A 22,024-nucleotide genomic window follows, 5' to 3' on the forward strand; every position below is an offset into this window, starting at 1 on the left:
GAAATCGGAAACCGCGTTGTTAGCTTTATAAAAATATAGTTAGATGTTGTATAAGTGGCGTGGACGAAATTCAAACTGTAAATATACCCGAATTTACGCAAAAAATGAAGCTAACTAGCCGCAATCTGTACACATAGGATTGAAGGGACAGCGCAGCTAACGAAAACCTTTACAGCTCACAAATATTCATTAACTTGAAATCGGACACCGTTGTTAGCTTTATAAAACATATAGTTATATGTTGTATAAGTGGCGTGGACGAAATTCAAACTGTAAATATAACGAATTACGGGACCAAAAATGAAGCTAACTAGCCGCAATCTGTACACATAGGATTGAAGGGACAGTCGCAGCTAACGAAACCCTTACAGCTCACAAATATTCATTAACTTGAAATCGGACACCGTTGTTAGCTTTATAAAACATATAGTTATATGTTGTATAAGTGCGCGTGACGAACTAAATGTAAACTGTAATATACCGAATTACGACCAAAAATGAAGCTAACTAGCCACAATCTGTACACATAGGATTGAAGGGACAGTCGCAGCTAACGAAACCCTTTACAGCTCACAAATATTCATTAACTTGAAATCGGACACAGTCGTTAGCTTTATAAAACATATAGTTAGATGTTGTATAAAGTGGCGTGACGAAATTCAAACTGTAAATATACTCAAATTACGACCAAAAATGAAGCTAACTAGCCGCCATCTGTACACATAGGATTGCAGGGACAGTCGCAGCTAACGAAACCCTTACAGCTCACAAATATTCATTAACTTGAAATCGACACATTGTTAGCTTTATAAAACATATAGTTAGATGTTGTATAAGTGGTGAATGCGAAATTCAAACTGTAAATATACTCAAATTACGACCAAAAATGAAGCTAACTAGCCGCATCTGTACACATAGGATTGCAGGGACAGTCGCAGCTAACGAAAACCCCTTACAGCTCACAAATATTCATTAACTTGAAATCGGACACAGTTGTTAGCTTTATAAAACATATAGTTAGATGTTGTATAAGTGGCGTTGGACGAAATTCAAACTGTAAATATACTCAAATTACGACCAAAAATGAAGCTAACTAGCCGCATCTGTACACATAGGATTGCAGGGACAGTCGCAGCTAACGAAACCCGTACAGCTCACAAATATTCATTAACTTGAAATCGGACACCGTTGTTAGCTTTATAAAACATATAGTTATATGTTGTATAGCTAAGTGGCGTGACATGTGTGTAACATTTGGTAAGAGATTGCTGGTGTAACAAGCTCGCTGACCGCGTCTCACACACGGGCCATTTAGCTAGCAGGAAGAGAGGAGATGCAGGCCCTGGCCTTTTGTCAGGGCAGCGGCGTTTGGTAGTAGTCCACCAGCCCAAACGGTGACTTTGGCGCGGGTATGAGGTGCTGTGGGCTGCAGCAGCCGTTCGGAGCTCAATCGAGCTCACAGCAAGCCGGGGTCTGGGGAGGAAGGCAGACGCGGGCGAGCCAGCAACACAGGCAGCTGAACTCCGGCAAACAGTTTTACCAAATTTGCAATTAGCCATCCATTTTCGTAAAACGGCCCATATTTGAGCTTGATTTCTCGCGCAAAAAAGTCTCAGAAGTGAATTTGGTAAGGAAACATTGCAGTGTCTGGAATATGAGATTCTGTCACGTTTCTAATGTATGTGTATTGGAGATTCGCTCAACCAATCAGCAACAACCTAATTCTATGGTAGTGGTAGGCGGTCGCTCAAACCCAATCAGCGCGGCGTCTCTATGTGTGTGTGTATCGGGGCTAAGGCTCAACCAAGCAGCGCGCAGCTCATCTAAATATTCATGACCATACCATATTTGGAAGAAAAGCTCTTGTTACAAATAGGGCCAAAACACAGGGATGCATAAGGGCCAATAAAATATCAACCAGGCCATTTTCAGCCCAACTAATGTTACATACCCCATTAGGAGACCATAAGGAACAGTGTGAAATACCTTATATAATCATTCTATCACCCCTTTAAACATCAAATTCAAAGTCTGACATCAACAAAGAGAAAAACAGAAACAGAATTCACTTTTTTGTTCACTCAAACGTACGAAACCATGTCTTGCGAGTAACGGGTAACAGAGGCGCTGAGGGGAAGTGTATCGGAGTAAAACTATGCATTTTATTTAGGATACATAGTGGAGCACAAATACGTGAAAATTCTACTTAAGTATAGTAACTTTACTTTGTTACATTACAACACTGGACATGAATGCCATCAGCCTGAAGTGTAATGTCGTGGTGTGAACTCCACTCATCACACCGATGTTTCCCCAGCCAATAAAAGCTTGTCCAGTCCTGTTTACCTGGCTGCAGCATCTGGAGCCCAAACCGAAACACCAGGATCAGATTCAATATTCCAGATGGTAATTTTCCCCTGACAACGTGTTTAACACATAGTAACCAATGCAGAGCTGTGACCCCTCTGTCAGTCAGAGGCGTGCAGATACAGCCATGTCTGTCTTTTTCACCGTCTCGCTTCTGTAGAGTCCGATGAGGCAAACCTGAGCACCTTCTGGTCGATGACGTAGTGTCACGTTCAGCGGTTATCCAGTGAGCTTCAATATGCTGCAGAATGTTACATCTTTCACAATAAATTAAGTAAATATTTCAAATGTTCACAACAGGGCCGCCCGCGTTAATCATTAATCTCCACTGAAGCTGTCAAAATGAGAATTAACAAACGCTGCCTTTCAGTCAGTAAGCAAACACTAATTAGGTCTCAATTTACACCTACTTGGTGTTATCAAAGCTGATATCACTGTTCAACGGCACTTACACTTTTTTTTAACACTCATCGTTTTTCATCATTGACTCGTTCAAACATTTGTTTTGCTAATGCAGCTTCCATTAGCTGCGCAAATATGCTCTAGTCTGCACTACAGTAACTGTTTGTACAGCTGCGAACTTGTGTGTGTGTGTGTGTGTGTGTCATTTGCTCACATAAATTATACATTAGAAATGTGCAATGACTAATGAAAAAGTCTTTTCTCTGCGTGACACAGTGACGGCGTTATTATGTGACGTAACTTACGTGTGTGTGTGTGTGTGTGTGTGTGTGTGTGTGTGTGTGTGTGTGTGTGTGTGTGTGTATGTATGTGTGTGTATGGAAGGATTTTTGACTCCACATTTCACATTTTTTTTCTTTTTCTTTTTGATGGAGCATAATGACACCGATGTTGATGCTAATGACGATGGTGACTGCATGCTTTCTGTGTCCTCTCTCCCTCCCCAGACAAACCGGGATCTAGACATGTTCATAAATGCCTCAAAGAACTTCAACCTGAATATAACCTGGGCCACTAGCTTCACCGGTAGGTCCTCCACAACTACCCAAGTCGAGCTGAAACAATAAGATGATGACAGAACATTGATAATCAAATAATCATTCAAAAATGCCAAAACTACCTTTCGATTTAGCTTCTTAAATGGGCCGATTGGCTGCTTTTTTTTAAAATGTCGTATCACAGTCATTTGAGGATCTTCAGTTTGAAGCAATGTCCCCTTTGGCTGTTTTTCACATTTTATAGACAAAACAAATAGTTTACCCAAAAAATTATCAACAGATTAATTGTTGTGGTTTTCTGTTCCTCTCTCTGTCATTCAGCTGGCACCCAGACCGGGGAGGAGGTCCCCATCGTCTCTCGGAGCAACATCAAGGAGTTCAAGGACAGCTTCTCTAACGAGAACTTTGATTTCCGCAACAGCCCAAACATAACCTTCTTTGTCTACGTCAGCAACTTCACGTGGCCCATTAAGATTCAAGTACGCTTTGCTTCGCTTCAGCCAAAACACAACTGGTTCGACAGGTTCACTTGGATATGAAGCAAGACGTAGTTTGTGCTACAGCATAACCATTTGACCTTATAGTCAAGCTGCACTTGATGTCAGTGTGTGGCAATTTAACTTTGCTAAAAACTTATTGCACACGCTCTGCCTAAAAGGACGTTTTTTCCTCGCTACTGTTGCACTAAATGCTTGCCGGCACTTTAACTTTGGTAAAAACATATTGCACGCGCTTTACCTAAAAGGATGTTTTTTCCTCGCTAATGTTGCACTAAATGCTTGCTCTTGGAGAAAATTAAAAGAATTGTTGGTTTAGACCTACCCTAAGTGTCTAGAGATAACTCTTGTTATGATTTGATACTATAAATAAAATTGAATTGAACATTTAACTTACAATTCATTTAAACCACGTCCTGCTCAAATTATTATTACCGTTCAACATTCAAAATTAACCGTGATTTAAAAAATGTAGGCTTCTCTAAAGGCAAGCTATTTATAGAAGAATTCAATATAATTGTGTCTGCTGAAACCCACAACAGAGGAGCGGCTCATCCCCCAGTCTTTGTGACGCTTTAGATTCATCTTTACTGGCCAGATTTAATTCTGACAGACGGGATGACACACTCAGCTGTGACATCTATGGATCCGCATCCACTCACTGATATGTTGCCCAGGGAAAGAAAGCTGACTGGTTCAATATGACGCTTGAAAACTTTAAATGGGAGGCTTTGTGCTTTGACAACATAGGAAAGCAGAAATGACGGTGATGCCTGGAATGAATGCGAATGAAATGTGACAGAAAGGGAAATTCAAAATGACTCGCCATTAGATGAAGAAAAAGTGAGAAATGTGAGAGAAACGATCTTCCGGTGCAGCTTTAAAGCCAAGTCATATTGCTTCTTTAAGCAATGCACAAACATTTCAAGAGCATCATGACTTAATAAGAGCGTAAAATGTGATAAAAGCATGATTTACTCAAGTAGAACATGAGTACAAACTTAAACAGGTAAAGCTGTCGTGAATATTCACCGACTGCAGCAGCACTACTTATGCTAAAAATGTATTCATGCACTTTGAATAGAAGCATCTATTAAATTGCGCGTCAGGTCTCCTAATGTGCTTTTACATGCAGAGGCTTGTGTGTATGTGTGCAAATGAATAAACACCTATGCATACAGTCATAGCCCCACACATATTTTGGATCAAAGTACAGCAAAACTGCGGTCAGTTTTCACCGTGACTGGTCAGCTTGTCTGATTTACAAGCTACTTTTCTACTCTATGAAAACAAAAACGTTGGCTGGTAAAATGGCAGAATGTAAATGTTGGCAGTCAACAGTAAAATGTGGTCACTGTTAGGGGGGGAAAAAAAGTTACTGCATTTGGTGCACAGAAGCTTTTCCCCAGTGTTGATGTGGCTCCCTGGCTGTAGTTGTGAATAGAGCTCTGTATCTGCTTGCTTGGTAGCTGGCGGTGTGTTTATGCAGCCGAGCTACAATCGCAGCTGCACTCGGTGAACCGCTGCCTTGTGGCTGGCTGAAGGAGAGAAAACTGTCCCTCAATAGTTTGTACTGTACGTCGTGCCAACGTAATGTTGGTGTTTAATGCCTGTATTTGCTTAATTTGCAACAAGATGAAAGTCAGTTCATTTCAGTTTACTCACTGTGTTGTCATCCACTTACTCGGTTTACATCATCACGGAATATACTTTCTGATTGGCTAGCAGATGTCCATAACAATCATGGGAAATGCACTGCATCTATATATCTTTCTACCTTACCGGACAAAGTGTCTACCTCCTGAGCCACAGCTGCCCATCATACAGCTGTACACCTCAGCAGTTGCCAGTTTATTAAAGGAGAATTCCGGCCAATTTTGCCAAAAATATGCGAGTACTTTCGATTGAAAAAACCCCCGACCTGGATCGGTCCTAGCCAACTGGAGTTAACAGGGCGAGCTACCCACCGGCAGGATCGAGACAGGGTAGGTGAATTTAAACAATGTCTGAGTTGAAAACGCATCTTGTTGGCACGTTAGGGCCCTGTTCATGTTGCAAAGACATATTAATTGCATTTTGTGTCTGTCAAGAGGCACAAAGGCACTCTAAAACTTGCCCCGACAACTGCCGTTTTAGCTCAGTGGAAGCTCGTAGAGGTAGCTGCAGCAACTCCACTTTGCTAGGACTGATCCAGATCGTTTTTTTTTTTTTTTTTTTTTAATCGAAAGTACAGCATATCTATAGCGATCAAGATTAACGTAAAAATTGGCCAGAATTCAACTTTAAGTATACATAGCTAAACTCAAATTCCCCACTCTATTTATATCACTATGGGTAGTCTAGATCAGGGTTTTTTTAAGCCAAGGACCCCTTAACTGAAAGAGAGACGGAGCAGGGACCCCCTACTACATATATTGTATAAAATTAAGTTTCATGTTAAACTCGGCCTACAATAACTTGTAGGGCAGCCTTAAGCCTTTATACATAGCGTTTTTGCATAGAATCCTAGCCTACTAATTGTTGGAATGAGTTTATAAATCATGTTTTAATGTTAAACATGCATGTGGTACAGTGAATCCTTAGGATCTACTGTATCTGTGGATGGACTACCTTACCTATAGGATAGTAAGCCTATGATCAGTCGGGATTTATATTTACTAAATATATGTCGGATTCATGTCGAGAGATTTTAATTTTTGAATTTTTGAAATTTTTATTCAAAGATTTGGAGGCCCCCCATGCATTGACTCTGAGGACCCCCTATGGGTCCAGGACCCCCTTTTGAAGATCCCTGGTCTGGATATTAGAAACACCTCTCAGTATAAAGTAATATTCAACAACACCACAAACTACAGACTCCAAATTGACCATGAAGTTGAATCAACTCCTCTCGAAACCGTTTCAACAAAAACCTTCATTAAGGCAGGATTTATTGTAAGAAAGCATTGGTTTGAATTGTCCTGGGACAGAACATTTGGCAGTTAGAGATCAATGTAATGTGCAAACCAATAGGCTTTAGTTATGCAAATATATATATATATATATTTTTTATCAATTTGTAATTTGGACATGAGGTCATCATTTTAAATAGTTTCTAATGCTGATAATGCTAATGCACTCTGTAGTGTCCAGATATAGACCATAGTGGACTCATCTTAGAACCAAGACGGCTCTCTTGTACAACAGATCTCAGTACCTGTGAAAAAGCACTTTGTAAGTAAGTCCGACATTGTGAATTAGATTTGTTGATATTCGATTACACAACTGAAATGGATTAGTGCTTCAGAGTTGGAGTAGAATATAAAATACCCCGTAGCTTTGTGTAGCGGTTAAGTAAAACTGTTCAAGTACTTGGTTTCAGTTTTTCAGTTAGATGATGGGTGTTTTTGCAGCATAATAAAGGATTGAATAAGATCAGCATTGGTATTAGGTGTGATGCAGTGAATGAATGCACTGCCAGGATTGGCTGGTGCTGGTTTGGGCGGGCAGGGTGCACTTGGCCTGGGTTGTGTGCGCTCCATGCTGCCTGCCCGCCTGTGTGCCTCCCCGATCACTTTGGAAGTGATTTGACTGGTTGCCCCCGTGCAAACTCCTTCCTCCTGCCTCCATCTTCCGTGTCCTGCCTTGTGAGGGCTTTTAGTTCTCTCAGCTTCAGATCTCCAGCTGCTGCCAGCCAGCCTCAGGAAATCTCCAGTGCAGCTCCCCAAACCACCCTCTTCCCCTCCTTTCAGCCTCCTCTGGTCCACCTCACCTTCTGTCTTGCTGGGTGGGATCATATAGAAGATCAGCCCTGTCCTTGAAACCAAAGCACGCAGGTCTGCTAGCGTGTCATTTTTCTTCCTTGCACTAATGGAGATTTACCTTCGTCAGCGAGGTAACATTTTCCACTTGTTTCTCTCGTTCGTTTTCTGCCTCGTTCCTCGTCACCAGTTCTTCTTAATAACAGCATTTTTGATTTGTTGCCTTTTTCTCACTCTTCCTGCCTTCAGTGGTCTACTGCTGTGTGTGTGTGTGTGTGTGTGTGTGTGTGTGTGTGTGTGTGTGTGTGTGTGTGTGTGTGTGTGTGTGTGTGTGTGTGTGTGTGTGTGTGTGTGTGTGTGTGTGTGTGTGTGTGTGTGTGTGTGTGTGTGTGTGTGTGTGTGTGTGTGTTTGTGTGTGTGTGTGTGTGTGTGAGATCGTAGGCGGTTGGTACTCCAGCAGTGTTGGCAGGCAAAACCAGAGTGTTGGAAACCGGTTCATAAACAGCAGCCGAGAAAGTGCAAGGGCAAAGTGGAATGTTAAGTTGAAACACATGCTGCATTCAGAGTGGGCTGTGTGCAAGCTGAGCCCTCTCTCTCTCCCAGCTTTAGTGTGCAGCTGTACAGAGCGTTCACTCTCTTTCTTTTGCTCGCTCTCCCACACAATATGTCAAGGTTGCTTCGGTTTGCTTTCATGTGGTCGGAAGTAGAGTTAGAACCGCCTTTTGCAAGAGAGTTTGTTTTTGTCCGTCTGCATTGACCCCACTTGTTGCATTCACCACCCGATCTGTTTCATGTAATCAGCAGCACACATTATTCTACCTCAAAAACTGAACAGTTTGCCTCCAATTCTTGGTATATGTAACAATGTTCCACCTAACGTATTCCAGATACAATATACAAAACTTCTGAAAAGCACAGATGTTGCATTGCAGGAGGAACACTTTGATATAATCATTTTGACCCACCAAAATTGAGACTCTTTTACAATAGTCAAAGTTAATCTGTGGTGACTTCATGACCGTCGAGCAGCTCAGATCATCAAAGCGAAATCAGTTGCACTGAGATTAGTCTGCGAGGACTAATTTTTTTTTCATTCTACTAAAGAAGAATGGAACTGAATTTAATTATGTTTGTAATGAAAGGCAAATCCCACACTAATTACATTAAAGAGCTGTGATCTCCTGTTCCGTGCCTTAGTGAACATGTCATGATATAGTAGAGATTAGAACAGCCTCCAATTGAATACCCCGCCATGGCGTCGCTGTAGCCATCAGCTGGCTGGGCCGCGCTGCGTGTCCGAGTGGACCGGTGTGGTGTTTATCTGGGCCGTGCACGGCTGCCTGATAGAAGCGTTTTGATGCTGATCACAGAGAGGTTAGGAAACACAAACTGAGCAGCTTTGCCAGCTTGTCAAAGTAACAGTATCTGGGGTTGCCACCAGCTGCATTAATTATAGTGGTGGAAGAAGTATTCGGATTCTTTAACTTAAGTAAAAGTACTAATTCCACACTGTAAAAAAAAATACTCTGTTACAAGTAGAAGACCTGCATTGAAAATTTAAATTTAAATTTTAGTTACTTAAGTAAAAGTATGCAAGTATCATCAGGAAAATGTACTTAAAGTATTAAAGGTAAAAGTCCTCAATGCAGAAAAATCCTCCCATTTTCGAAACTGGAAACGATCCAAACAGTTCTTGTAATTAATCGTCTAATCATTCCAGCTGGACTTGTAGGCCGTTATATTGTTGGGTGGTTTAATTTATAATAAAACATCAGATTTTTATAAATTACATGTGTTTTGTGTGCAACAATCTTAATTTGTAAAGTAACTAAAGCAGTCAGATGAATGTAGAGGAGTAAAAAGTCCCATATTTCTCTCTGAAATGTAGCGGAGTAGAAGCACGAAGTGGCATGGAAAGAAAAGACTCAAATTTGTACTTAAGTACAGTACTTGAGTAAATGTACTTAGTACTTAGTCAGATTCCGTGACTTATTAAGTACTTCTCCTCCTCATGGACTGCACCAGATACGCCAGTTCTTGGCAGTTGCTTTTGCCGTCCTGTACCTGTCCTGCAGGTGTGATATTCGGATGTACTGATCCTATGCAGGTGTTGTTACACGTGGTCTGCCACTGCGAGGACGATCAGCTGTGCTTCCTGTCTCCCTGGAGCGCTGTCTTAGGCGTCTCACAGTAGGGACATTGCAATGTATTGCCCTGGCCACATCTGCTGTCCTCATGCCTCTTTGCAGCATGCCTAAGGCACGTCTATGCAGATTAGCAGGGACCCTGGGCGTCTTTCTTTTGGTGTTTTTCAGTCACTAGAGTCGGTAGAAAGTTACTTTCCTAATTTTTTATAACTGTGACCTAATTGCCTACCGCCTCCAAGCTGTTACTGTCTTATCGACCGTTCCACAGGTGCACGTTTATTAATTGTTTGTGGTTGATTGAGCAAGCATGGAAACCATTGTTTAAACCCTAAGTAATTTGAATTTTTACAAAAATTATCTTTAAAATACAGCGTCCTGGAAAAAGGGATGTTTTTTTTGTTGTTGTTGCTGAGTTTATATTCATAAATAGAAAATGCAGTCAGCTGTGTTTCACAGTTAGGCAATATGTTAGACAAAACTCTTGACGCACGTTGAACCAAATTTTAATTTGCTTAGAATCAAGAAGCACGTGACCAGCACCCGCTATGGTTGCAAGCGACTGAGCTCCGGCACTCACCTCCGTATTTCACTAAATAACCAGGTCTATTACTTTTTCTTCGATGCCAAATCTTTTTGTCTGTTATCACGGTGACTCGGTGAAACGCCTGCAGGCACGAAAAAAGCGGGTCTCGTTGTCGCCTAAACTATCTACTCGTTCAGAGAAATTTGCTAGCAATTAATCGACCGGGTCTTGGAGAAGAGTTTCTGACCCTGCATATACATGACAAACAACTAAAAGATTTATTAGAGATTTTAAATCCTCCTTCGCGGTCAACTTGAAGAGGAAAAGAGAGACAAGGATTGCAGAGTTGGAAGAACGCTGTAAATCTTTAGAGCAGTCTCTTAAGACTTGTTTTTCTAAATTGACACAAACTTTTTTAGTTACAAATCGAACAGAGCTGAATGATCTGCTAAGAAGGAGAGCTGAGTTCATAATGCACAAAGTGAGGCAAAATTACTATTTTAACAGCTGTAAACCAAGCAAATTGCTTGCTCTGAAATTAAAACAACTAGGACAACTATGAAACTATATTAAGTAGCGTTCAAAGGGATCTGGCCAGTTGGTCGGCAATATAAACAACCTAGGCTAAAATACCCTGCAACCTACCACAAACATGGGAGGCCTGGCCCTCCCCAACCTTAAAGTGTACCACAGAGCCTTTCAGCTATGGGGCCCTCAGAGTGTGGAAGGACCCCTCATCTACAGTCCCATGGAGAGAAATAGAGCAAAACCTCAGTGGAAGTCTAAGACTGAAAGACCTTGCCTTTACAGGTGTGTGTCCAAAAAAGGTGTATGTTAGCCTATGGCCCTATATCACAACACACTGACCAACTTTAAACAGGTGGAGGAGCAACTATGCTACACCAATAAGTGGCATTTGAACACCCCAATTTGGCACAACATACACTTAATGTCTGGTAACAAACCCTTTGCTTGGGAGCCACTCCCTATTGCACGTTCTGCCAACCTGAACAAACTGCATATGGTCTGGGAGTGTGAACAGGTGCATGAGTTATGGAATAAAACATCATCAATAATATCTGATGTGATAGGATATCTAATCCCTACTGACCCGATTGTTTTGTCACTTAATGACGACTCTAAATTATTCCTGCTTGGGAGAAAGTTTGGCTAGCCGGCTCAACCGCAACCAAGAAAATAATAGCTCAGCGCTGGGGGGTGAGAGAGAGTTTTTGTTCTTGTTCAATTGTATTTTTATGTTCTCTACGTTCTAAATATAAAAAAAAAAAAAAATGAAGTCTGATACATCAACTGGGAAGCATATGAATGTCAGTACAAAATCCAACCAATAGTTGAATTGACAATTCAGTCTGGAAGTGATGGTCTGACGGACATGTACTGTACTACTGTACAGCCGCCCCACTAGCATGGCTAAAAATATACAGAATAGTAGAAATAGATAAAAAATATTTGAACAAAAAACAAACCCATTTAGAGTTTTCCCAAGAAGGAATGTTCTGTAATATAGTACGCTCTTTTATGGACATAAAAGTATCTCACGCACCCATATTCTAGCTCCACCATATTCAAAATTCAGTTTCCCCTCTATCCTTTTTTACTTTTTTCTGGAACCTGTTGAGCAGCCCACCCGTGCACTGATAACGACCCTTTCCTTCAAAACTCCAGTATGGTTCGAGTGGCTGTCAGAAACCATTAAAGGCTAGACTATTTTGCGTTCTTAATACCCGTCGGCAGGCTAACAGGCCCTGCTGCGAGATCCTTTTTCGGCCCCTAAAGAGTCACCCTCTGCTGGGCACATAACGAGCGCGCCACCCAGGGTGACAAAGCACCGCACACAAGCTGACACTTGAGATTAGCCGCTACAATAACTGTTATCGCACATCTTCTCAGCGAGACGGCCTGCAGTGACGACATGACGCCGAAGCACCTATCATTGCTATTTTTTGTTTTTGCGTGGTGAGGAAGTTAGTGTTGTCCTTGAAGGGGACTATTTTGTTACTGTATCTCCAATCACAGAGAGAAGTAGGTGGTGTTGTTAGGCCGTTAGGCCGTTGTCCCAAAGCAAGTTTTAAGTACACCAGCTGACAAGGCTTCTGCGATTATTCTAAGCTTGGCTCTTAAAGCCCTGCCACTCAGTTCCACACAATCTCAAGTAGTTTTTCTTTAAAAAATAACTAAAACTAATGCAAAACAATAACTTAATGAGAGTAACATCGGCATCCCAAAAAGGGAGCATCGTCTCTATAAAGACATTTTGTAGATTAAACGACTACTCAGAAAAAAGAAAAGTCACTAATCTTGGAAGCGTTAGAGCCACGCTCCGTCCACTGCGATACCCAGGGAATTAAACGCACAAAAAAAAGTTTTCTCTGGGCATATTGGCACCTCGAACTTCTCTTCAGTGTTCAACAGTCTGGAGGAAAGTGCACCGAGGAGCTCAACAGTAATCAACAGCAACACATTAGCGAGCCAGATGGTGCTGACTACACAAGCAAATGAGACCCCGGGCCGCTCACAAAACACTCACGCCCCCCCCCCGTCATCTCACCACAGAGACTAATGCCTTTGGCCCTGTGTTGCTCTCAAGTCACTGTAGATTTATCCACATTCTGACCCATCAAGTCTTTCTATGCAAGTATTGTCATTCCTGAGCGCATATTAAGTATTCATAGACTAATCTGACATGCGCACAGCTTGGTTTCTCGGCTTTTGTCTTTTTTTTCTTTTTTTTCTCCCCCACCCTCCTGCTCCTTCTTTCTACTGGAATTATATGCAAATCCCTGCTATGCCAAGGAATAATAATAAGCAGGAGCCGTGATAAGTTGTGGTCCAAGGTGTCACCTCGGAGGAAAGTTGTGTGAGGGGAATTCTGCTGCGGGCCAGAGGACGCTGTACCCTGATGTTACCAGAAAGAGGCAGTGTTGTGTTGCTGTAGGAATATGCTCATTGTGAGGCAATTTCTTTTGGTGGGGGGGGGGGAGAAAAGAGGTTTGTAGGCGTAAGTGTAGAGGCGAGGTGGTATGGCACTGCCAATGTTACCCCTGGCAACCTTGATTAAGACAGGATGTCGTTGGTACAATTGCTCTTGTGATGATTACATGGTGAATATTTCTGCCCACGTGTGCAGGAAAGAGTTTTTTTTCTTTTTTTGCACACGCTGTGGACAGCTGAGAGGCCCGGCTGCTGCTGTGTTGTTGCTTTGACAGGCGCGAAGTCTGGATCACTGATAAGCAGACAGACTGGGAGCCCCCCAGTAGTTTTGAATAAGGAGTTGTGAGTAACATAAGGGAGAAAAAAACTAACCTTTGAAATCCCTTATCTTTAGACTGTCTGTTAATACTAGAAATATGCACATTACAAAATATGCAATTATATGTAAAGGCACAGGCTGACAACATAGTGTCATAAATATACATATATTATCCACAATACATATGCACTGTCTGCCTTTGTGAGCAGAGGCTGCATTATCTCGCTGGTTTGTGTGCCTTTTTTGTCAGATCTGCAAGGTCGACTCCAGTCTAAAGCATGCATGTTTATGTGTGTAATGCTGACTTTTTAAAATCTCCCTCATTAAAGCAGATTTTCTGACCCGGTCTGTTGTCCTTTTTTTCTTTCCCTTTTGTAGATCGCCTTCTCGCAGCACAGTAACTTCATGGATCTGGTGCAGTTCTTTGTCACGTTCTTCAGGTGAGCAGCTCTCCTCTTCCTCCCTCTGTCAACTCAGTTACTCCAAAGCACAGTCAGCAACAGTCGCATTCCGTGTGTGTGTGTGTGTGTGTGTGTGTGTGTGTGTGTGTGTGTGTGTGTGTGTGTGTGTGTGTGTGTGTGTGTGTGTGTTGTGTGTGTGTGTGTGTGTGTGTGTGTGTGTGTGTGTGTGTGTGTGTGTGTGTGTGTGTGTGTTGCACTGTGAACCACGCTGATGGATCACCAAGGCTGTGCCTGTGCACCAGCCATTACTATGAAGAAGCACTGCAGCTCACTGGTTTATGGGAGCTGCTTAGCTGTCGGCACTTACAGATATATATATATATATATATATAGAGATATATATATATATAGATATATATAGATAGATAGATAGATAGATAGATAGATAGATAGATAGATAGAGATATATATATATAGATAGATAGATAGATAGATAGATAGATAGATAGATAGATATAGATAGAGATATATAGAGATATATATATAGATATAGATATCTATATATATCGTCAAAGTGATATAAAAATGGCCATAACAAACGCCGTTTTGGGCGTAAGATGCAATAAACCAATCAGAGGGTCATCTCTCATTCCCTTTAAAAGCCAGGCATGTTTGGACCTTGGGGCATTGCTGTTATGATGGAGGATTTGCACCGTAATATCTTTATTTGTAATCTTTTGCATGTTTGTGTGCTGCTGTGCGTCCCTGTGTGTGTATGTGTGTGTAATAAGCATAGTGTGTGTGCGCTGTGCATAAGCCTAGGAGCATTTTACTAATTTGCTGTTAAAATAACAATGAAATGCTGCGTTACTCACTTTAGACCAGGTTTTTGTTGGTCAATGGCGCGATCACTTCCCGCTGCCTCAAGATGGCAATACGCCCAGAATGCACCTGAACACACCTCCCTGTAAGAGCCATGGGCGCAGGTGCATGGACGGGAAATTGACAACTGCGTCGTTCTTAAACTAGCAAAGACACTTGTGTCTGGCTTTGCGCTGCGCCGGGTGCAAGCTAGGGCCCGGGAAGTTAAACCAAGATATTTTTTTCAGCTGCTTTGAAATTGCTCATTTCAATTCAATTTCTTTACCATGTATGACAGTTATCACATATACAGTATATTCTGTATCTGCTTATTCAACGGGGTTTGAATACCCATTTGATGAGAATGAAATGGACATATATTTGGTTTCTTGCGCATTACTTTGCACCCATTAACCCCGCGGCTCATGCCGACACACAGTTGCTGCCTGGTATCTTTTTTTTGTAACCTTCGGATCTTGAAAGTCAGACGAGAATGTAAAACCCATTTCTCAAGAATTCTCAGCAGAGCAACATGCTGCTTTGTAAAGACGGGGACACTGGTTTCGCTGGAAGGGCTGAACACGCGTGCATGTGTGATGACCTGTGATGAATCCCCGAACCTCAGGAACTGCTGTAATATGTTATCGATTTTTTATATTTTATTTATTTATATATATATATTTTTTTTATAAAGAGAGAGGAACCAAAAATTGGGTACGCAGCTGTGCTCCATGCACGCTTGACTGCATGTGTGTATTTCCCTCCTGTGTATCCTGTGGACCCGGAGGAGAAGTGTAGATCACGTTCTTGCTTGTGTCGTCTCCACAATGCCCTGAAAAAAAAATTGCAGGGCTGGTCCAAAGTCCTACTGCTTTTATTGATCCAGCCATCCATGTACAAGCGGAGGAGATTTGATGGGGCTGATTTGAAAGATTCTCTTTTATAGTATTTTTATTTTATTTTTTTTACGGCCTGCCCCTTGCCGATAGTCATGTTCAAAAACAGTATGTTTCCCCATCGACTGACGAAATCACCGTCCACCACGCCGAGGCTTCTTTTGGATGTTATTCAGCTGTAAACGCTGTAGGACTACATGTGCTGTTAATATTGCTCGCTCCCTCTGCATACAAATGCAGCCCCTGCAGTGACTCGCTCATGATGCTCATATGATTTGTACACATGCGTCAGCATTTGAATGTTTGCATGTCAGCATTCGTAGCATGCAACCTGCGCCTGCTGGGTGCAGCAAGAGAGCATCACAGCAATCAGTAAAAAGAACATCTCTCTCTCTCTCTCTCTCTCTCTCTCTCTCTCTCTCTCTCTCTCTCTCTCTCTCTCTCTCTCTCTCTCGCTCTCTCTCTCTCTCTCTCTCCTCCCTGTGTTGCTCACTCCATCTTTCTTTTTACCTTCTCTCTATTTTTTACTCTCCTTTTTCTTCTGTTTTCACCTCTGTCTCACCATCACCATCACCCTCTTCTGTTCTCTGTTCCTCTCCTCCGTCGCCTCTCCTGGTCTGTCCCTCATTACCTCGTCATATATACGTTCTCCTTCCTTCTCCCCCACAATCCTCTCTCTTGCCTCACCCCTGCTTTTCTGTCATCCTCCCTATCTCCCTCTTTCCCTCATACTTTCCTCTTTCCATTCTCCTGTCATCTCTTGCTCTCAATCTCTCACTTCTGTTCCGTTTTTTGTTTTGTTTCCTCTAAGTCTCCCTTTGCCCCCCTCTCTTCTGTCCCTTGCTTCCCTCCCTCTGTCAATCTCCCTTGTTCCATCGCCCTCCCTCCTTCCCCACTCTGTCTTCTTTCCTCCCAGCTTCCCACCACTCCCTCTTAATCCCGCAGCTCAGTCTTCTTTTTTTTCCTCATCTGTGTGTGCTGCTTGCCACTGATTTAGCACAGATGAGTAGAGACCCAAAGCTAGCGAGCGCCCTGCCTTGTCCCCGCTTGCTTCTGGCTCTTTGGGCGCCGCATTGTTTGTGTTGCGGGGGAGGAGAGCGACGCTAATTAACGTGGAAGTTGTTTGCTCTTTCTCACTCCGACTTTCTCTGTCTTAATCTCGCTCTCGGTGCTTTCTCTGTCTGTGCCATCGTGTTCCCCGCGGGGACAGACAGATGAAGGGGGTGTCATCCCGTTATCTGCAGCACCAGCAGAGCGACCCCCCCACCCCCCACCCAACCAGCAGCATTTCCCCAGCTGCAAAACAGCTGCATTAAACATCGGCGTCATCGACAATAAAATTCCCTCAAGTCCAGCTCTTCTCACCTCAGACTCGTCACGTCGAATCATGGCTTTTAAAACGGCCTCATTTCAGAGTTCCAGCATTTATGGGAAACTTTTCGTGAGTGTTCTACAAATTGAATGTTGTCTCTAGTTGTGCAAATTGAATGTTTGCCTCCAGGCCTGGAAAATCCCTCGGGAATGTCAAAATGTTCGAAAAATATTTTTGGAACCGCAATGAAAATGTGTTCTTGAGCTTTTCTTTTTTTTTTTTTTTTTTTTTACTCAAACTGTCATGATTTTAATTGAAAACTTGGCTGCTGCTAAAGCAAGCCCTCTTTGAAGTAATGGTGACCTGAATGACTGATGTCTTGGCCACATTAGTCCAAACTGCTGGATGGGGGAATCTAAAAGAGCCATCATAAAATGCATCTTTTTTTTTTTTATGTTGCAGACTAGGACATATTTGTCATGGAAATATTGATGTTGTTGCGGGTATTTTTGAAGTTGGACTTTTGGCTCCTCTAGCCTACGTTTCTCCTCACCCAAATAGTTCCTAGCTCCTTCAAAAGGGAAAAAAAAAATTGGAATAGTTTATCTTGAAGCCAGTGTTCAGCAGCTGTCCTGCAAAGGCGCATAGGAAAGTATATCATTTCACAAAATTAACAAAACAAAGACTTTAATGTCCTATTCAGCCAAGTGTTCCTATTTCAGTGTAGCAGTGAGTTTTGCAGAGTTGACTCGTTCACAGCAGTGTGAGTAAAACAAGAGAGACAAGATGTTTTGATGTAACTTTAATCCTGGAAAAAGAACCAGGTCAGGTTTGATGAAACTGCCAGGTTTTTGGAACAAAACTTCTCTAACCTGCAGCGGGATCCCAGTTCTTTGTTCTGTTATTTATTTTTGATGGATACATCAAAGTTACAGAAGAAAAAAGGAGTTTCTGAACTAACCCCCCCCCCTCGGACGCTGACCAATCTCGCTGGCCCGGTGTGGCGTTTAAAGAAACTTGACTTCTTCTAATAGTGAGCGCAGCACTGAGGCCTGATGCCCCAGAAAAGTCTGCCTCCCCTGAGACTGTACGTCCCTGGCATATCCGTGCTTCTGACAGCTAATATTAAAACACTCTGCTTTCTGATGGCCACTCACATCCAACCAGAGTGCTGGCATATATTTTTAGTACATGACTGCTCCCAGTGGGAAGGGCCCCCTTGATGCTGGCGTTGTTCTGCACCTGAAAGTGTCACCAGTCAAAGCTACTTGGGTCTGTTTTTATTTTATTTTTTATTTTTTTAAGACTCTTAAAGAATAGCTTCTGATTCAAGTCTATTTTAATACCATACTGACATACCACACACGTACATTGAAAGAGTCAAATCCGCAGTCAGTCATTTCAGTCGCCTGAAATTTTAATATGAGGCTTCAGCTCCCACGCTGTAATCATAGTCCTGATATTATAAAAATCACATTTTATCTGGACTACTTACTGCAGTGAGCTTACCCTTTTCATATAAATTTGCATTGATTGGGCGTAATAATATCAGAAAGTTTTATTTTCCTTGTTTCAGCAACTCCCAAAATGACTGTTACTTATGCCGCTTTTCCACTGCATGGTACCGCTCGACTCGACACGCTCTTTTTTTTTTTGGTTTTCTATTGGCAAAGGTTATGGATGGTACAGTACCTGGTACTTTTTCTGGTACCACCTCAGCCAAGGTTCCAGGGAGCTGAGCCGATACTAGAAGATGGAGTTAAAACACTGCAGACCGCTGATTGGCCGGAGAGAACCGTCACTAGCGTGACACTGGACATGCTGCACAAACCTGACATATTTTTTTAAATAGCCAAGCTACTGTCAATAGCGACGCAATTTTATTTTATTCACTAATCCCAGAATTTTGTTTTAAATGGAAGCCTGCAAAGCTATGCAGTGCAGGTGTTCCTCTGTTTGGTTGCCGATGAAAGGGAAAGTATTCAGCGGGTGTGGCGCTGAAGATTATGTCACAGCAGTTTCGAGTGGCGTCGCTATTGCGATATGAGAATCCCGTTTACACTGAAGGGGTACTATCTGCAGTGGAAATGAAAAAAGTACAGGAAAAGTATACTGGTACCAAAAAAGTGAGTGGAGCAGAGTCATATAATACAGTACAGACATAGCTTTAGCTACAGCAGAGTACATTTTTCATAACAGTTGTCATAACCGGTGGATCAGAGTTCTTGCAATTTAAAAACTCTCTCTTTTGGGACTTTAGCTTATTCACCGTATCCCCCGGAGTTAGATAAGTCCATACATACCCTTCTCATCTCCGTCTGACGCCCCCACCGCTAGCCTAGCTTAGCACAGATCCTGGAGGTAACCGGCTCCATCTAGCCTACTGCTCCCAATAAGTGACAAAATAACGCCAACATGTTCCTATTTATGTTTTTTTATGTTGTGATTTGTATAGTCACAGCGTGTACAAATAACAAGGTCACATGAGACACAGCCGTCTTCTAACCGTATACAAACTGGGAACTATATTCTCAGAAGGTGAAGCACTGCTAGTTGGGCGGAGTGATTTGCTCGCAGCACCTGAGTGAACTCCAGGCGAACTCTCTGCTCCTCACCACGGGGCTTCTCAGGTGCTGCGAGCAAATCACTCCGCCCAAGTAGCAGAAGTAGCAGTGCTTCGCCTTCTGAGAATATAGTTCCAAGTATGTATACGCGGCCTAAACGCACTACCCCTGCGTTTTCGCCGCACCGTCTGAGGAACAAAGCAGTCGGTGTGAATGCACGCTTACTTGTGGAAAATCTTTCCAATCAGCTAAAGTGTGAGAATGCCATAAGTGTAAAGCATTGAGCGCAATTAAAAGGAAAAGTTCGTATGATACTCTATATTTTCCTTCTGGTCAACAAATCCCACGAAAAAAACAAAACCAGCCATTAATTCATCCTACTAACAAGTATCCAAAGCTGGATATCTTATTCCTTTGTGCCATAGAGCTCCATTATTGTCCACAAAGTATGATTGTAAAAAGCCATTAGTGAGCCACAGTTGCACTAGTGTTCCTTCATTAAAATAAACAGTAATGACCATAGACACACCTACACAGAGCTTGTGTGAATCAGCACCAGGCAAACCCAACCCCCTTAAAAAAATGTCGTCCTCTGTGAGATGAATTATTAAAATAAAAAACAAACATTTACTGGTCTTAATTCACCTCCCTTTGTAGCGTGTTATCACGGTTGTGTATTTAAAATGATTAGTGGTTTGTATTGCTTTGCTGGCTGTTTGAACAGAGGGGAGACGTAATTTGGTTGGGGCAGAGGCATTAAAGGAAGGGGGGGGTACCAGCAGGCGGCCCGCCCTGGGCCAAGTCTGGGTAGGTGGGTGTGTGGGCAGCTGGGATTCGATTAAATGAAAGAATCACCCTGCTGCCATCAAGGAGAAGAAAAACAATTCTGTCCTCGGAGAGAGAGACTCCTATGTACATACAGCAGAGTTTTCTGAAGCTTCGCTCTTCACTGTTGTGGAGTCAACCCGGTGAACAAGTTCTTTACTGCTTTGTTTTTTGTTGTTGCCTCCGTGGTAATCTGGAGGGATCTACCCGCTGTGGATTTAGCTTTGTTCTTGAGATGAACTTTTGATTTCAAATGGTCGTTATGTGTGTCTTTGCGGGTCCAGTCAACAGTTTGTCGACAAAACTTACAAAACCGTCGTCCAGACTCATAGTAGTCGTTGGGGTATTGTTCAGCCCGGTATTTAGCAGTTAATTCAGAGTTTCTTAATTTTTTCGCCACCGTTTGCTTATCAGGAGCCACTCGCTTCGACATTTTTTTCCCCCACGCAACAATCTCACAACATGTTTAACAATGCCATTTGGCCACGGTTTAGGTAGAGACCTTTCTACTTTAAACTGAAAAATGAGAAGGAAGTAAAAAAAATCTTTTATTTAAAGGTCCCATGGCATAACAATTTCACTTTATGAGTTTTTTAACATTAATATGAGTTCCCCCAGCCTGCCTATGGTCCCCCAGTGGCTAGAAATGGTGATAGGTGTAAACCGAGCCCTGGGTATCCTGCTCTGCCTTTGAGAAAATGAAAGCTCAGATGGGCCGATCTGGAATCTTCTCCTTATGATGTCATAAGGAGCAAGGTTACCTCCCCTTTCTCTGCTTTGCCCGCCCAGAGAATTTGGCCCGCCCATGAGAGAGAGACATCATGGCTTTCAAACAAGAAAAGTGTCAGTTGGTCAAGGCCAGAGACTTCAGATACAGTATTAGGGGACCACTAAGGTCTATATAAAAGAGACTTCAGATACAGTATTAGTGGACCACTAAGGCCTATATAAAAGAGACTTCAGATACAGTATTAGGGGACCACTAAGGCCTATATAAAAGAGACTTCAGATACAGTATTAGGGGACCACTAAGGCCTATATAAAAGAGACTTCAGATACAGTATTAGGGGACCACTAAGGCCTATATAAAAGAGACTTCAGATACAGTATTAGGGGACCACTAAGGTCTATATAAAAGAGACTTCAGATACAGTATTAGTGGACCACTAAGGCCTATATAAAAGAGACTTCAGATACAGTATTAGGGGACCACTAAGGCCTATATAAAAGAGACTTCAGATACAGTATTAGGGGACCACTAAGGCCTATATAAAAGAGACTTCAGATACAGTATTAGGGGACCACTAAGGCCTATATAAAAGAGACTTCAGATACAGTATTAGGGGACCACTAAGGCCTATATAAAAGAGACTTCAGATACTGTATTAGGGGACCACTAAGGTCTATATAAAAGAGACTTCAGATACAGTATTAGGGGACCACTAAGGCCTATATAAAAGAGACTTCAGATACAGTATTAGGGGACCACTAAGGCCTATATAAAAGAGACTTCAGATACAGTATTAGGGGACCACTAAGGCCTATATAAAAGAGACTTCAGATACAGTATTAGGGGACCACTAAGGCCTATATAAAAGAGACTTCAGATACTGTATTAGGGGACCACTAAGGTCTATATAAAAGACTTCAGATACAGTATT

At 42.3% G+C, this 22,024-nt stretch overlaps 1 protein-coding gene across 1 annotated transcript in view; it reads left to right on the forward strand.

Moving 5' to 3' along the window:
* atrn (attractin) overlaps positions 1-22,024 on the forward strand; it is a 179,053-nt gene that overhangs the window by 82,626 nt on the left and 74,403 nt on the right. The window contains exons 23-25 of the mRNA XM_039785823.1: positions 3,276-3,354; positions 3,648-3,805; positions 13,883-13,944. Coding sequence (XP_039641757.1) covers positions 3,276-3,354; positions 3,648-3,805; positions 13,883-13,944 — 299 coding nt within the window. The remainder of the gene's footprint in view (positions 1-3,275; positions 3,355-3,647; positions 3,806-13,882; positions 13,945-22,024) is intronic.

This window comes from Perca fluviatilis, chromosome 20 (assembly GCF_010015445.1).
Source record: "Perca fluviatilis chromosome 20, GENO_Pfluv_1.0, whole genome shotgun sequence".
NCBI lineage: Eukaryota > Metazoa > Chordata > Actinopteri > Perciformes > Percidae > Perca > Perca fluviatilis.